This window comes from Geotrypetes seraphini, chromosome 6 (assembly GCF_902459505.1).
Source record: "Geotrypetes seraphini chromosome 6, aGeoSer1.1, whole genome shotgun sequence".
Classification (NCBI taxonomy): Eukaryota; Metazoa; Chordata; class Amphibia; order Gymnophiona; family Dermophiidae; genus Geotrypetes; species Geotrypetes seraphini.
In genome coordinates, this window is record NC_047089.1 from 36,800,322 (window position 1) to 36,819,229 (window position 18,908).

At 41.6% G+C, this 18,908-nt stretch overlaps 1 protein-coding gene across 1 annotated transcript in view; it reads right to left on the reverse strand.

Annotated features, from left to right (window-relative positions):
• Positions 1-18,908, reverse strand: part of GUCY1A2 (guanylate cyclase 1 soluble subunit alpha 2) — a 359,928-nt gene that overhangs the window by 115,823 nt on the left and 225,197 nt on the right. Inside the window, exon 6 of the mRNA XM_033950369.1 lies at positions 9,269-9,412. Within this exon, the coding sequence (XP_033806260.1) occupies positions 9,269-9,412 (144 nt within the window). The remainder of the gene's footprint in view (positions 1-9,268; positions 9,413-18,908) is intronic.

The window sequence follows — 18,908 nt, forward strand, 5'->3', positions numbered from 1 at the left end:
GGCACGCTAACCGATTTAGTACTCGCTAACCAATTTAGCGCATGCTAAAGATTAGCGTGGGTTAAATGCTAAGGCACCCATAGAATATAATGGGTGCCTTAGCATTTAGCGCACACTAATCTTTAGCGCGCCTTAGTAAAAGGACCCCTATGTGTTTATACCAGAACAGACTGCTGGTCATCCGATGGAAAGTGTTACACTGGATTGATAGTCTTTAGAGAGGGAGTCTGCTTATCTGGCCTTAAGACCAGTGCTTCCCGATTCAGGGGAAAAAAAATTGATTAGATTCGATTCAGCCTATTGAATTGGTTTTTCGATTCGATTCGATTTTCCTGCCCAATTGGGTGTTTCTTTCAAACATCCTGGTGGGTTTATTTTATAGCTTCTTCACCTCCTTTGCCTTCTCCTAACCACTCTGGTGCTGTGGTGTAAACAAAATAAAGAAACAAAAAGGACTTTTCCTCTCTGTTAAATCCTAGCTCACGTTTGTGGTCTAACACCAGCTCTGGCAGGATACACGTTTCAAATCTGACATATTGTAATCACAAAACAGAAAATAAAATTATTTTTTCTACCTTTTGTTGTCTGGTCATTATTCAATCTTCTTGGTCCCAGGCTCTGGTTGTCTTCTGATCAGGGTCTCCTTCTTTCTTCTTTCTCCATGCTAACCATCCATCTTCCATCTCTGTCCTCCCTTTCCATTTCCTTTCCATCCCCCTTAGTAAAACAGGGGGTTAGAGGGGTTATGCCACAATATGTACTGTCATGCATCCCAATGAACTGCCATGCTCTGTTACCTGTTGCCTTACCACGCTTTGTACTGTCAGGCAATATAATGCACTGTCAATGCCAAACTCACATCACCACCACCTCATGCTGTATTAGGCCTTGTCCTGTCATATCCTATTAAGCATTGTCATGCTTTTGCCTACTATCATATTCCCCTATGTATTGTCCTATCATGTCATGATCTAAAATGCACTGTCATGCTCTAAATCACTATACCCTGTTATGTTTTATTATGTATGCATACTTGTAATCTGTTCTGAGCTCTTCTGGGAGGACAGGATATAAATCAAAATAAATAAATAAATATTCAACTAGGGCAGGGCTAGGCAATTCCGGTCCTCGAGAGCCGGAGCCAGATCAGGTTTTCAGGATATCCACAATGAATATGTATGAGATGGATTTGCATGCACTGTCTCGAGACTACAACAGGAACTCACGGCAGCCATTTTGATGACGACTCTGCCTGGGGCAGAAGTGTAGAATGTTTGATCCTGCCCCGCGTCACCGCTAGACCACCAGGTAAGGTCTGGGGAAGGTCTGGGATGCAGCGTTTCTTTTCCCCCCCAAAATTGCAAATAACTGAATCTGCGGGTACTGAAACCGCGGATTCAGAGAGGGAACTGTATAGCACAAAGTTGTCTTAATAATGTTTGTTTGTTTTTCAACGGACAAGTTGGAATCTAAAATAATCCCAAAGACTTTACAGTGGTCCCCTATTTTTAAGATCTGGCCAGAAGCTAAAACAAGATCCTTTGTTAAGATGCTATCAAAATCTCCGAACTATAAATAGTTTTGTTTGTTTGTTTAATGTTTATCCAAGTATTTATAAGTGAAATATGATTTTATAAAGAAATCAATGTGTCTTTGAATGTTTGGAACGCTGGGCAAAGATGTCATCAGCATATGACAAGACCTAAGGTTGCTCTAAGCGTTTTAGCGTGCGTTTGGCACACGCTAAATCTACTTGCGTGCTAACCGCTAATGCATCCAGGACTAAAATGCACGCATTTAGCGAGGGGTTAGCGCATGCTAATATTTAGCGCAAGCTAAAACGCTTGGCACACCTTAGTAAAAGGAGCCCCTAGTTTTGAGTTAAGATAAATATTAAATTATTGATGGCAAGGGTGGCGAGCTCTGTGGAACCCCACAACCCAGGTTCAACCAAGATGATACCGAGTCTCTGCCCCTCTTTTCTGCAAGAATGGTTCAAACCAAGACCACACCAGATATCCCCAATTCACAGAGTCGAAATATCAGCAAAGAATGATTAATTACATCAAATGCTGTAGAGGTATCAAATTGGAGCAAAATTAGCTGCTCACCTCTACTAACAAGAACCAAGTACAATGTTTCAGTGCTATGTCTCATTCTAAAATCATGCTGCATCATAGGCAAAATACTGAATGATTCAAAAAGAAGCTGAAGTTGTCCAGTCATCAGAAATTCCATCAATTTAGCCATTTAAGGGATACTAGCAACTGGCTTGTACATAAGCACCCCGTATAAGAGGCTTGAGGAGGCTAAGGCTCCCCAGCCACAACCGCAAGCTTCTCTCTCACTCACCCTCCCATGATTATTGCCCCCTCTCTCTCCCCTACCCATCCACCACTTTGTAGCATCTTTCTTTTCTCTTGGTGCCTCCTCTGTCAGCAGCTGATCTGGTTACTTCTTCTGGCGACTCCATCCCCTCTCTTTCTTCCTGGTGCTTTAGCATTCAGGCTGCCCTACTGAAATTACAATACAGATGAGCAGGACTCTAGCTCTGTGTACTGCAACTTCTTCTGATGGCTCCACCCACTCCGAGAGAGGAAGTTGTGTGAGGGGGGTGGAGCCACCAGCGGAAGTCACTGTATGCAGAGCTATGGTTCCACACCTCTCTAATGTAATTTCAGTACGGCAACCTGACGGAAGAGGCACCAGGAAGAAGCAGAGGGGATGGAGCCACCAGAGGAAGTCCAGCACACCCCTAAAAATGTATGTATCATAATATCTGATTGTTCTTTTTTGATCCAGTACAAGGTACCACAACCCACAAGGAATTCTGTATTCTCCAACCTGGATATAGTTAATAAAATTCTGCAGTACAGTAGAAATTACAATTAATATTCTGTTGCCATAGTGCTCAGTCTTAGAATAAACCAGGGAACACAGCCAAACAGAATACAGTGTTGTAACAGATCTGCAGTGGAGTTTTAATCAAATATCAATATTTTCTCCCAATTAAAATCATATCTAGGATTTTCAATTTAACAGCAGTGAAATGAAAATGCTGATGTACAGTAAGAATTTAATCCCTACAAACAGGTTTTTTTTTTCTAGTCCAATTTTACCACAGGCAAAACTCATAATTCATCAATATGGTTTTTGTTTACATAACAGTGGAGATTTTTCAAAATATAAACTGAAATGAAATGAAATAACGAGACTGCACTAAAAGGTCCTTTTACTAAGCTGTGGCGTAAACTGGCCTCGTTTGTGGATTTTTCCTGTGCGCTAAAGCCATTTTTACTGCAGCAGTGTAATGGCTGATTTTCCATTTTTGTATTAATGACCATGCGCTAATGTTATAAAATACGAGGAGCCACTGAAAAGTTCTCAGCCCATCCCCAAAAGTTAGGGCAGTCTCCATCGAGGGCTATACACTTACCCCCCCCCCCCTTTTTTACTAAGGTGTGCTAAGCATTTTAGCACACGTTTAGCACATGCTAAATCAACGCCTGCGCTAAACGCTAACGTGTCCATAGGACAGGGGTAGGGAACTCCGGTCCTCGAGAGCTATATTCCAGTCGGGTTTTCAGGATTTCCCCAATGACTATGCATGAGATCTATTTGCATGCACTGCTTTCAATGCATAGTCATTGGGGAAATTCTGAAAACCCGACTGGAATATGGCTCTCGAGGACCGGAGTTCCCTACCTCTGCCATAGAATAACATGCACGCGTTAGCGCTTAGTGTGTGTTTAGCGCGTGTTAATATTTTCTACCTATCACAGAAATGTCCATTCTTCATCCCCCTCACATACTTCATCCAAAAAAACCTACAAAATGTTTTTAGCACTCAGATTAACACATGCTAATTTGGCAATTGAATGTCTCCTGTGCTGCACAATTTTAGTTTACTCAAAGGATGTCTAAGTTAATTGCCATGCATGCAGGTCTTGCAAAGTTGCAGGAAAATGTTGACATGAATAATCAAAGCGTCCCCTCACACACACACAAACACACTTTTACAATGACTATCCCTGCAGTAACTGTCCTGAAGCCCATAGAGATTTAAAGAGCTTTGAGGGCTTTTGCTGCACGGCAGCTGCTAGCACAGCTTTGTAAAAAAAAAAAAAAAAAGGGGGGGGGGGGTGGGTAATGTGGGTAAACACATTTTGCTGAAAAAAAACTTCAGTATCCGGCTGCCTTCTCCATGTAATTTCCAAAATATCAACAGGAAATGCAATCGGTTTAGAAGTGAAGATTCAGGAAGTTGTTGAACTTGATGTTCTATCCAGCATGGGGGTTCTCTGAAGAAGCCTGTCGGCGAAACGCGTTAGGACCCACCTGTACCTGATGTAGCAAGTTGGCTTCCTAAACACTCACAGTTAAGTTTTGCCTACTTTGAGGATCATAGTTTTCACTTAAGCATTGGACATTTTAAATGGACATTTAATAGAAAAAAGAAGAAAAAAAGTATAAAAAGATATTCACCAAAATTTAAATACCTTTCTACCGTTTGAGGATGGTGCAATGATAGACTCTTTGAAAGTCCTTACAGGGGTTGTTGCCCCGGTTTGGTCACTTTCTTACCATATATTGGTTCTGAGCACCTTCGAGGTTTAAAGGCGTTTTCATTTTGGTTTTTGTTTCCTTTTTCGTTTTTGTCAGTTCACAACTCTTTGGGAACTTTCTTTGTTTGAATTTCACCCAGTTGTTATATTGTGGATTTCCAAAATATCGACACATGGTTATAATCTTATTTTGGGGCCCTTATACTATGGTAACTAGTGGTAAGCGCTAATATGTCTTTATCACTGCTTAAAATCAGTTCTAGTGGCATGCGCTCAGGAGTCATGATTGTGCTTCCCATGCGTTTTAGATTTTTACACAGGGGTATTTTGGGGTGGGACCGCATTGGGAGGGCATATGTGCATGCAGGGCTTGAGGGGGGGCGTACTGTTGGCCTAATGGGGTGGGGTGGGCCTGTGGGCGGGACTATGGGTCCGGATTTTAGTCAACTAAAATCCGTAACCCTATTTAAAGTTGAATTTTAATAGCTTTATTGAACTTTGAATCTTCTTTTTCCAATCTAAACACTCATTTTGAAGCTTAATGGTTCCACAGTGCTATTCAGAGTGTGCAGTATTGCAATAAGTGTTTTGCTGACTATGAGTCCCTGGTGAGAGATGTACATAATGGTTCTATGTGTAAGGAGTGGGTGAATGATTTATTTCTTTTTATGAGAATCTTCTGAACAGCATTATTTTTTATTAATATTTGGAGTTTACTGTGCTCTTGGGAATAAGGATGTTTTGATCAGTATTGACAATAATAGCAGAAATAGTTTTCTGGCTATAAATTATTTTTTGCTTACAGCTTTTTATTCTAGCAAGTTTATTTTAGTATAACTACAAAAACATTAATAATCTTGATGTTAATTTACCTTTGTTAATTTATAATGATATGGAAATAATGGTTAATAAATTACCCCTTTTTTACCAAACCGTGAAATTGGTTTTTAGCGTCGGCCGCAGTGGTAACAGCTCTGATGCTATTAGGAATTCTATGAGCATTGCAGCTGTTACTGCTGCGCTGCTGCGAAAAACCATGCTACGCTTTTGTAAAAGGGGGGTTATTTAGGTGGTCTATATGGTCATTTTTCAAATTCTGCTTGTTCACACAATGGTGATCTTTGATGAGCCAAGTCAAATGAAGAGAAGGTCATTTATTATTTTTTTTATTCGAGCACACTCTGATTTTGTTTGAGAAAAGTTAACATTATTTCTATTTATTATATTTTTTAAGATTTTAAAAAGGATCAACACTAAGGGATTTTTAAATATGAGGCTAAACTGAGGCAGAATGATTCCTTTTAAGGCATACTGTATTATATTAATTTTGGGCCCAAAAAAGGAACTAGGTCTTATTTTGGGGGTAGGTCATTTTTTTTCATGTACAATGATCATCTCTCCCTTCCTCCTCTTCACCCCAATTCTTACTATTTCCTTTCTCTCCCCCACATGTGCAGCATCTTTCCTCCCCTCTCACCCATCCCCTTGTGCAGTATCTTTCTATCCTTCTCTCCCATCCCCTTGTGCAGCAGAACCCTTGCAGCTTCTATCACTCTCATTCCTTGTGCAGCAGAACCCTTGAAGTTTCTATCCCTCCCTTCCTCCCATCCAGCCCCCCATGCAGCATCCTTCTATTATCCTTCATCAGATCTCCTACTCGTCACCTGATCTTTCTCAGAAAACAACTATGTATGCCTACATGCTCCTCTTTCGGGCTTCCAGTGTTGGGCTAGACTGCCTATCATTCTACCAAGAAGGCATAAGACCCATCCTCCCCCGCCATCACATGCTGTGCACCCCCCACCCCAGCTGACCCTTTCATCTCTCCCTCCCATCCAAACCCCAACTGTGAGACCGAAATGCCTGGTAACTAACAGCAGCGTCAGCAGCACAGGCTGCATCTCAGTCTTCTCATGCCCGGGCATTCCTCTGCCGCATCACTGATGATGTCATCAGCAACGTGGCACAGAACGCCTGTGCTGCCATTTCTTAGCAGGTATTTCAGTCTCACGGTTGGGATTCGGATGGGAGGGAGAGATGGAAGGGTCAGCGGAAGGGGGGGTGGGGTGAAGTGCTGCTGCCGGCCACTAGGGCTTATTTTCGGGGGTAGGGCTTATATTAAGACCTAACCCTAAAATCATGCTAGGTCTTATTTTGAGGGAAACACGGTAGTCATGAAATTAAACGTTTTTAGTTAGTTATAAACTAACTGGTCCCCTTTTTGTTTTTATATACCAGCCACCACCACCCTTTTACTAAACTGTACTACGGTTTATAACATTGGCCACAGCGGTAACAGCTCCGACGCTCATAGGAATTCTATAAGCGTGAGAGCTGTCACCAACGCAGCCGGTGCTAATAACGCTGGCACGGTTTTGTAAAAGGGGGGAGGGAGGGAATAATTTATTGGCTTTATATATTGTATTTTACCTCTAAAGGAGGTGTAAGCCGAAACGTGGCCATGCCAGGTTCTAAATGTGTATGTTTAAAATATGTTTAGTGTTTATTTTTGTATTGTTTTTGGCACCAGTTTTACTCTTTTGTGCTAGAAAATACGGCAGTGGAATCTGAAGTCTACTAGATGGAAATCAAATTAAAAATTAATTTAGAACTCAGTAAAATTATATATACATCCTTTGGCACTACTTTTACTTATATGTGCTACAACTCTCTTTAATACAGTCATGTCAATTCTGATCTACTGTATATATCATAACATTAGCATTCGCACTCTGGTACCTCCTCTTTCCAACCATAACTCTCGCACTCCAAATAACACAATATTACACTTAACTTGTGGAATAAATGTTTGGCTGCAGCATTATTTCCCCACAATATCTTTAACATAGTCAACAACTCAAAACTTATCCCCACCCCCTTTTACAAAACCATAGCGAGGTTTTTAGCACTGGCCACAACGGTAACTGCTCCGACGCTCGTAGGAATTCTATGAGGGTCAGAGCTTTTAACCCTGTGGCCAGTGCAAAAACTGTGCTACAGTTTTAAAAGGAGGGGTTACTTCATTATTATTACTCAACTCCCAGTGCAGCTGTCCCAAACCTCCATGAGCTATTGGGTGACGAAACTAGCTCATATTTCTTGGCAACCGCTTGCCACTTTAAACCATAGCATGACCCACAGTATCATCAGGGCACACATCCAACTCATGGTGACACCTTATCTCCTCCCAACTTCACATTAACTCACACCCCCAGCTGCACTGGACACAATATCCTCAAATTCGGCACAACGACCAAATTCTATTGGGAACTCCCCCCCCCAACACTCCACCTACCCAAAATTCAAGCCCCTTGCAACCCCCCACTTCCCACACATCCAACCTTTCAGCAAAAATGCTGTTCAGCCTGCCAAAGTTCCCCTCACAGTCAGTCACCAATCTCTTCCATCTTCACCAATCAACTCATGCTTCTCATTCCTACCTTCCACTTTCCCTAACAACTGCTCATCATCCAATCCACACTTTCCTCTCATTATCATCCCTTCCTAATCCTCACCCTCTTTCTCCCACCACCTCTCCCCCTTTTACTCTTCTATTCTTTCAGTGCCAGGGCAGAGCTAATGTTGTACACCCATCAGTCTAGTAAGTTTTATACATTGGGACTTAAGTCCCACTTTAACAGTTTCATTAAAATAGATTAATAATGTGTGTTATCCACCAGTTTAAACATGCATTTCTGTTAATGGTCTGGTACATTTTCAAGGATCGGACAGTTCTATGAAAGAAACTTTTTAGAATACTCATATTAATAGCCTTCAAGGGTCTAGTCTACGACAATTAGCTACTTGCAGAATGAAATAACTCTTTCATACATTGCTGTTGCACCGTTATAAAGGCAATTTTCAGTAGACTTTCCAGATCCAAAACAAGCAAGTGCTTTTACTGCATGTGGTTGATGGCCAATTTTTAAACAAAACAATCCAAGTATTTTTCTTTGAAAATTTGGCAGCATAAATTATGTACGAAAGAAGTACCAGCATTCTTTGTATCTGCTACTTGTGCAGGTGACTGAGGAAGGCAAATTAATACATGTACTCTTCAAAATATCATATACAGTATATATTGAATGTTGCTCTGTGGTAAGAACCACAGAACTGAATCAAGATGGCTCGAAAGCGTGAAAACATAACTTTAAAATGCGGGATCACATGTTATACTTTTGCCCCTTAATATTAGGTTTCTGGAAGTCGATCTGGGTTACAATTAACAGGATATTGGGTACCTCCATGTCCATGGCTTACAATGTGGTTCTCTTTGGAACTATACTACAACCCAAGTCCCTAATTTCTGCAGCTGAGAATAAATTACTTCTAGTAATGACTGGGATTGCTGTACAAATGATCACAAAAAAAACAGGAAGAATTGAAGAATTGCGATAGACTGAATCCCTGTGCTTATGTTATCGATACGAATGCATCAATTCAGAAATAAAGGGTTATGGTAAAAATTTTAATAAGATTTGGGGCCCTTTAGCAGATTTTGTATCCACCAATCAATAGTCCAAGCCTTCCATTTTACTGAGTTTTACACATATCCGGATTGGGAGAGAGGGATGGGGTGGGGGGAGAAAAGATGTTTATATTATTATTGTTAGTAATAAGTGCTGTTATTTGGTGCCAATTGTTGTATTTTTGTATGCACTTTGTTATTAAAATGAATAAAGAATTTAAAAAAAAAAGGTTACCTTAATAGGTTGTCCATCAGGAGTGAGTACTTCTCCTGAAAGTTCAATCATCTTTATGGCCATGAGGGCAATGGGTTTAGCATGACTGAGGCTCTTTCGGTGCAACCCCGCTGCAACACAGTATGCATCTCCTATTGTTTCCACCTGTAGCAATCAAACGAGTCATGTGCATCATTAGGATAATGATACAAGTCAATTCATTAGGTACAATCACAAGCATGTCAACAAAATATCAGTGACTTAGATAATTACACATCTGAACTTAATTAGAAGAAAGTAAATAAAATACTGCCATCTTGTTGATTATGGAAGATCATCAAACAGGAGACTCAGAGTAAGGGCAAATTATCATAAGGAAAACAGGAGTTAACTTGATAGTTTGATCACTTAGACATTGCTCACAAGTATAAGACAGAAAGAAATACAAGGGTCCTTTTACTAAGATGCAGTAAGAACTAACACGTGCTTACCGCAGGTTGAAAAGCACTCCCGCAGGACAAATCATGGGGCCCCAGGGTAGTTTGGGGATCAGCATGCACTACTCACATGCTTAAAAACAGATTTTAATTTTTTTAGCACTGGGGGCGTGTCTGAGAGTGGAGAGTAAATGTGCTCTATGCCAGTGGTTCCCAACTCTGTCCTGGAGGACCACCAGGCCAATCGGGTTTTCAAGCTAGCCCTAATGAATATGCATGGAGCAGTTTTGCATGCCTCCATTATATGTAAATCTCTCTCATGCATATTCATTAGGGATAGCCTGAAAACCCGATTGGCCTAGTGGACCACTGCTCTATGCTACTCAGTTAGTGGAGCTACTTGCTGACATTGATTCGTAAGCGGTTAACGCATGAGCCCTTGCCACCTTGAACATAGAAAGTGGGAGGGTGTTGCGCCGTGGTAAGAGCTACAGCCTCAGCAGCCTGAGGTTATGGGGTCAAATCCCACGCTGCTCCCTGTGACCCTGGGCAAGTCACTTAATCCCCAACTGCCCCAGGTATATTAGATAAGCCCCTACTATAAGCTACAATGAATAAAACAAGAATGGTACCTACACATGAGGTTGTTTAATAGGAATGGGCATTCATTTGTGATGATATGATATGTTATTGCATGTTGTTATCAAACAAAAATAAGCAGAAAAATCCAATGGATGTTTTATCATTTGCTGATAATGGCACACATTCTTTTAACCCTTTCAGGACCAAGGGACATATTTGTCCCATAACTTTAAAATCCTATACATTTTGATTGGGATAGTCTACAGTTCTAAATTTGATATGTACGGATTCCATATGATACTGCCTTTATGTAAACAAACTGGTTCCGACATTCATTCATTAGCGTCGTTGCTAGATTGACGAGAAGATTCACTTGCCACACTGTCCATAAGCCAGAAGTGTGATTTTTTTAAATAAAAATAATGATATTTCACAAAAAAAATCAATTTTTTGGTATCTGCAAGCCCTTTTTACCATAAAAATGTCGTCAAAACCACAAAAATTGGCCTACGATCCTTATGGTCCTGAAAGGGTTAAAAGAGCACACAGTATTTGCACAGGGCACCCCATGCACATGAACAAACGATTGAGCACGTGCAAATCCCTGCACGTGCGTGATTAGTGGGCACTGTTTCAGAGTGCACCTTGTTTGCACAAAGTGCACCCTTTTTCAAAAGAGTGTGCGTTCAATGACTTTGCCCCCTTGAAAAAAGTCTGACCAAGCAAAAAGAAAATGAGCATTCCTGGAAATGATATGAGTTAAAAAGTCAAGTCAAAATACATTGAATTTCTTTAATAGCAGTAACTGTGAGCAACTGAACATATCACTTTTCCACACAGAACCCATGCAAGATGATGCATTTGTTGTATCATTCAACTAGCTTCTGCATTCCTGCAGAGAAGATGTTTTTCGGCTCCTCCCAAAGCCAGGTGAGCACCGCTTCCTTTACTCCATCATGCTTTGTCTTTTGTTCTCTGAGTCACAGTGATATACGTGTGTCGTCAGTGGTGACAATTTTTTTTCCAGAATACTCAAATCTTCTTCATACGATCTCAGGAACTGGGTCACAACCTCCCCACCTGTTCTTCCCGCTTTATAAACCCACTCACAAACCTTTTATTGATTCAGGGCGCTATGTCCATACTGAGCCAATATCTGATGGTGAATATCCACAGGTTTCGTTCTCTGTGCCCAAAATCTCACTACTGCACATTGTTCTTCGATGGTGCAATCTTGCAACGGAGTGTCTATGTTTCTGACCTCCTAGCTGCCACACAACTAAAGGCCAAGCACAGCATTGTGCATGGACAAACTATCTAACAGGCAATGTACGAGTACATATGTTGCATTTCGCTAGATTAGTTCCAGTTATCAGGTAATTTAACAATTGCCTTTAATTTTTTTTATTCGGACTGCTGGGCAGTAGAGAATGACACGGGGACAAAATTCATCACTGTTCCCGTCCCCATGGATAACCGCGGGAAACCATCTTCATGTCATTCTTTAAGGAGAGAGGGAAGAATCAGAGTATGAATGGCCACAACCACTGACCCGCAAGCTTTGCTTTGAAGAATGCTGGTGTAGAAGGACTGAGGTTGAGAATGACAGTCTCTGGTATCCAGAGCAGATATTGTGATGTCATAATGCCTCATTCCACCAGTGCCTAAGAACCAATCACATCAGTGATGTCACAATGGCTTCATTATCCTTGGCTCACATATAGCCAATGACCCGCAAGCTTTGCTTTGAAGAATGCTGGTGTAGAAGGACTGAGGTTGAGATAGATACAAAAAAAATGACATGGGATTATTTCCCGCGGTTATCCGCGGGACGGGAACGGTGATGAATTTTGTCACCGTGTCATTCTCTACTGGGCAGGATGGACCACTGGTCTGACCCAGCAACAGCAATTCTTATGTTCTCCCTCTTATCTAATCTAATCCATAATTTATGAATTGCGCTACTAATACCAAATAGTTCAAGATTTACATCAAAAGAAGCCATACACATTCTGTGGCAAGATCAAAAATACACATCTATACATCCAAAATAAAATTTAAGCAGCATCAAATAGTTTGATACGATACCCAAAAAACTAACTCAACTTGTACTGGTAAATTATTCCAAATATTAAGGGCTCCTTTTACTAAAGTACGCTAGCTTTTTTAACGCACGCGGCAGATTAGTGTGTGCTAACCCTGCGCTACACAGTTAGAACTAATGCCAGCTCAATGCTGCCGTTAGCGTCTAACGTGCGTGGCATTATAGCGCACACTATTCCGCGTGTTAAAGACCTAACGCAGCTTAGTAAAAGGAGCCCTAAGAATTGAAATGATATGAAATGAAAATTTTCTGGCTGTCCATTTTTTGGTTAATAGAACATAGACAACTCAGAAGATGGTAATGTTATATTTTATATATTAGCCAATTAAGGTTTTCAATTATGACCTAGTGGGCCAATTGCTTCCAGGAGCTAGAACTGGGATGTACCAATGGCATACACATAGAGACTGTGTTATCTATTATACAAGTAATCAACGCCTGGATGAGACGATGGTGCGAAGAAGAAGGCTTCGACTTCGTGCGCAACTGGACGGCGTTCTGGGGAAAAAGCAAGTACTACAGAAGGGATGGACTACACCTCAACAAGGAAGGAGCACGAGTTTTGGCAGGCAACATGAAGAAGGCAATCGAGAAGGCTTTAAACTGAAAGATAGGGGAAAGCCGACAGTCGACCACCGGTCGATGGCACGGATAGCAGGATGCCCCGGCGAAGAAGCCAAGGACTACTACTCCTACACAAGAGAAGACGACCTCACAGCCAATAAGGGAGAAAAAGCAGGAAGGGACAACTCAGACACAGGAGAGGACGACCACACAGCAAACAAGGGTGATAACACAGGAGCAGTAAAGGATACCGTAATTGAAACTATAGGGACGGCCAAGAGTAGAAGGTCCAAAAAGGTAACACAAAGGGAACTTAGATGTATGTATACAAATGCTAGAAGTCTAGGTAACAAAATGGGGGAACTAGAGACAATAGCGAGACATGACATATTGGATATCATTGGCATAACAGAAACATGGTGGAATGAAGAAAACAAATGGGACACAGTACTACAGGGATACAAACTGTATAGAAGAGATCGAGTAGGGCAGAAAGGTGGAGGTATTGCTCTATATGTTAAGGAGGGAATAGATTCTGTTGAAATGGTTACAACAGAAATGAAAGAGAAGCTTGAGTCACTCTGGATCAAAATTCCTGGTCAATATGGCGCAGATACGAAAATTGGCCTTTACTATCATCCCCCAGGACAGGCGGAGGAAACTGACTCAGAAATGATGGAGGAAATCAAACAAGAATGCAAGACGGGCAATGTAATTATATTGGGAGACTTCAATTTCCCAGGGATAGACTGGAAACTAACAACCTCCAACTGCGGCAAGGAGGCCAAGTTCCTGGAGGTGCTAGGGGATTGCTTCCTGGAACAAATGGTAAAAGAGCCGACAAGAGGCAACGCCACCTTGGACTTGGTCCTTAATGGCCTCACGGGACCGATAACAGAAGTGGAAGTCGTGGTTCCACTGGGAACGAGTGATCACAATGTAATCAACTTTAAACTTGACATCGGGAAAGGGAAACATGCCAAAACCTTAACCACCACCTTAAACTTTAAAAAGGGTAAATACGATCGCATGAGGGCCATGGTAGAAAAACGACTAGAGAAGATGGTGGACAAACTTGAAACGGTAGATCAGGCATGGTCCCTACTGAAAAATACTATCACAGAAGCACAAGATCTCTACATTCCGAGGATTTCCAAAGATCAGAGAACAAAGAGCAAAAGAGAACCGGCATGGCTTACCATACAGGTGAAGGAAGCCATAAAAGAAAAGAAGGACTCTTTCAAAAAATGGAAATGCATAAAGACAACCGAAGCCTGGAACAAATATAAAGATGATCAGAAGAAATGTCACAAGGCGGTGAGGGATGCCAAACAGGATTATGAGGAAAAAATAGCCCAGGAGGCCAAAAACTTCAAGCCCTTCTTTAGATACGTGAAAGGGAAAAAACCTGCAAAAGAGGCAGTGGGACCCCTGGACGACCAGGGAAGAAAAGGGTACATCAAGGAAGATAAACAAATCGCAGACAAACTAAATTCCTTCTTTGCGTCTGTCTTTACGAAGGAAGACACCTCAACAATACCTGAAGCGGAGAAAGTGTTTCCAGGAGAAATAGAAGACAGCCTCACCACAGTTGAAGTGGACTTAGACCAGATATACTATCAGATCGACAAACTTAAAAGTGACAAATCCCCTGGACCGGATGGAATTCACCCGAGAGTCTTAAAGGAATTGAAGGTTGAAATCGGAGAGTTATTGCAAAAACTTGCAAACCTGACAATCAGAACTGGACAGATACCGGACGACTGGAGGATAGCGAATGTCATGCCAATTTTCAAAAAAGGATCGAGAGGGGAACCGGGCAACTATAGGCCTGTGAGTCTTACGTCGGTCCCCGGCAAGATGGTTGAAGCACTGATCAAGGATAGCATAGTCCGGCACTTGGACGCACACGACTTGATGAAACCCAGTCAACATGGATTCAGGAAAGGGAAATCATGTTTGACGAATTTACTCCAATTTTTTGAGACCGTGAACGAGCAAATTGATAGTGGGAAGCCTGTGGACATAATATACTTGGACTTCCAGAAAGCGTTCGACAAAGTTCCACACGAAAGACTTCTCAGGAAACTACAAAGCCATAGCATAGAGGGAGATATACAAAGATGGATAGGCAAATGGCTGGAAAACCGAAAGCAGAGAGTGGGCATAAATGGGAAGTTCTCCGACTGGGAGAAAGTGACTAGTGGTGTACCCCAGGGCTCGGTACTTGGGCCGATCCTTTTTAATATTTATATCAATGACCTGGAGGAAGGAACATCCAGTGAGATCATCAAGTTTGCAGACGATACAAAACTATGCCGGGCGATCAGATCGCAGGAGGATAGAGAGAAACTCCAGAGCTACTTGTGTCGGTTAGAAACATGGGCGGAGAAATGGCAGATGAAGTTCAATGTGGAGAAATGCAAGGTAATGCATTTAGGCAATAAGAATAAGGAATACGAGTATACAATGTCAGGTGCAACTCTGGGGAAGAGTGAACAAGAAAAGGACCTGGGTGTACTGATAGATAGGACCCTGAAGCCGTCGGCACAATGCGCAGCAGCGGCAAAGAAGGCAAATAGAATGTTGGGCATGATAAAGAAAGGAATCTCGAGTAGATCGGAGAAAGTTATAATGCCGCTTTATAGGGCAATGGTCAGACCACACTTGGAATACTGCGTCCAACATTGGTCTCCCTACCTAAAGAAGGATATAAAACTGCTGGAGAGGGTGCAGAGACGAGCAACAAAACTGGTGAAGGGTATGGAGAGACTGGAATATGAGGATAGACTTATAACACTAGGATTGTTCTCCCTTGAGAAAAGGAGACTGCGTGGGGATATGATCGAGACCTTCAAAATACTGAAAGGAATCGACAAAATAGAGCAGAGAAGATTATTTACACTGTCCAATTTGACACGGACTAGAGGACATGTAATGAAGCTAAGGGGGGACAGGTTCAGGACTAATGTCAGGAAGTTCTGCTTCACTCAGAGAGTGGTTGACACCTGGAATGCCCTCCCAGAGGAGATTATTGCGGAATCGACCGTCCTAGGCTTCAAGAGCAAACTATTCGCATATCTCCTTAAGAGAGGCATATAAAGATATGGTGGACTATAAATTACGCCAGGTGTACACCTGGCAGGGCCTCCGCGTGTGCGGATCGCCGGACTTGATGGACCGAAGGTCTGATCCGGAGATGGCAGTTCTTATGTTATGTTATGTTATCTCTTGTTGTGTAACAATTGAGCTATATATTACTTAATCAAACACAAAGATGTAATAGACAGAATACCCAATTTCACTAGTTTTATAATGTGCTTTTGAAGCTATGCACTGCAGGAAAGAGTCAAGGCATCTGCATGTGTAACTAGCAGCTTTTACATGGGCTACATTGACTACATGTGCAAATATTAGGGCTGTACATCGATTAAAATTGTTTAATCGTGTGATTAATTGCATAAAATGCTCCCTCACATTTCCTCCTGTACAGCTCAATATATATACAGCAGACATAAATTCTTAAAACTGACACATTTCAATGCAATTGTCACATAGAAAGGCACTATATCAAATCCCATTTCCCCCCCCCCCCCCCTCCCTTTAGTAAAAATAAAATAATCTTACCTGCGTTGTCTGTTGATTTTATGTTTCTAATCATCTTGTTCCGCATGTCTGGTTTTGCTTCCATGTGCTCTGTCTATTTACTCTCTTTTTTTTTCCTCCTATTCTTGCTCTATATCCATCTTTCACGATCAACTTTTGTTCATCCTTTTCAAATCTGTCTAGTTTCCATCTCCTCTCTCCCCTGCTATTCATGGGCACCATCATGTCTGTCCCCTTCCTTTCCTTTCCATTCCCTTTTATGAGTACCCTCTCTTCCCTTCTCTCTTCTTTCCCCTTCCTCTCCCCACCACTCCATGCTCACCCTTTCTCTCCTTCCATCCTCTGTCATCATATCGCTTATTTGTTCCATCCCTATATCCAAATTCTGGCCCTTTCAAACATCACTCTAACACCCTCCCCCATCTGCACCTCTTTCTTCCAGCAAATCTTCCTGTACTCCTACCCTCTCTTCCCCCCATGGTCGGATCGCTCTCTCTCCCCCTCTCTCCTCCTCATGGCCTGATATCTCTCTCCCTGCTCCCCCTCCCCCATGGTTGGGCTGAGAACTTTTCAGTGGCCCCTCGTATAAAGGTATCACAGCTTACAGAGGCTCTAACTTTTCCAGAGCCAGTCCAGCTATTAGAACTCTGTATTCCATTAGGGTAATTATGATATGTAAACTGAATACTGTAGACAGTGAATCAACTGCCACAAACACCCAAAACAATTTGTGATTGATAACAAACAAATGAGACCTGCATGATTACACATCTGAGAAAGTGTTCAAAGCTCCCTTTTTTCAGTCTTCCATAGCAGATAGGTGTAGTACCACCTGCTATGTCAGAAAAATTAGAGTGTCTTCTCTAATATCCCAGCTTGTTCCCTTGCAAGCGTCTGCAAATGAACAAATTAACAGTGAATAATAAATTGCGGTACTTGCAAAAGTAATGAGGATGTTTTCCGAACTGGCACCTATGATAATAGAAGCTCATTTAAACAGTAACTCACTTGCTGCAGAGATTAGAAAAGGAAATATATAAATTACTGCATCGTATTAGCGAATAGGATTTTATTTTTCTGTCTCTCATTTAGTTTACAATCTTCCAGGGCACATTCTTGCCTCTCACAACAAAACTAAACTTGTGCAAAGCCAGATTTGGGGCAAAAGTCCCACAAGCCTATAACAGCAGGAGGACACATGTTGGTTCTACTTTTTTCTTTTCTTTTTCAACTTTATTTAAACCAAATTGCAGTAATTAAGGGGTCCTTTTACTATGACGTGCTACTGTGTCTTAGCGTGCGCTAAAAAATTAGTGTGCTAAATACTAGCGCTTGCTAACATGTCCATCCGTTATAATAAAACCCTTAGCATGAATGCGCACTTCAATCTCCGTGGGCTGTGCTTCGTGATCTGTGCCTCCGCATGCGCAGTAGGGTCCTGCCTACTTCCTGTTTCCACGAAGGCAGGATCCTGCAGAGAGGAAGGTCCAATGCCAGCAAGAGAAGCGAATTGTGAATGCTGCTGCTGCCAGGAAGAAGTTCTTAACGTCAACAACAGTCTTCAGAGGAGTCACTGGAGCACCCCCTATGGGCTGAACCTGGGATGGACCATTCTCCTCCCCCTTGGTACACCACTGCAAATATCATACTGACTAAAAAAGGTTCATTCCCATCTATGGTTGCCAGTTGTTACACCAAACATGGAGACCCCCCTCCTGCCAAATCTGAAGACTGAGGGTGGTGTGGGGGGTGGGGTAAGGTTTCCCACATCAGGAAACATTTGCATATGTTTTCATATTTATTTATTTATTTAAAAATTTATATACCACATACAACTATGCAGTTTACATAGCACATAAATAAAATATTATTTCCCTGCAATTTCCACATATAACATAGACATAACTAGACAACATCATTAATATCCCCCCCAATATAAAATGTCAATATACCAAATCAAATCAGATTTCAACAATTAAGGAAGCAAAAAGGCATTAGATCAAACGATCCATTCCAAGGTAGATGACAAAAACGATCCACATATAGAGGCAAAACAAATCAAATTCCAACAATTCAGGAATGCAAACAAACTTTAAATCATACATTACTGTCAGCGTATTCTGAAGAAGATATTTTCAGATGGAATAAGCATTAGCATCGAAAGCCATTAGCAAATAATTACGTTTTCAGCATTTTCTTAAAATTTATCCTCTCAATACAGATTCGTAGGGTACCAGGCAGGGCATTCCATAGTTCTACACCAGCCACAGACATCATTGATGCTCAAATCCTAACATGCATAATTGATATTCTTTCCTCCAAACTTAATTTCATCCCATTTACAGATCTAAGCTCTCTTTTTGGTTTA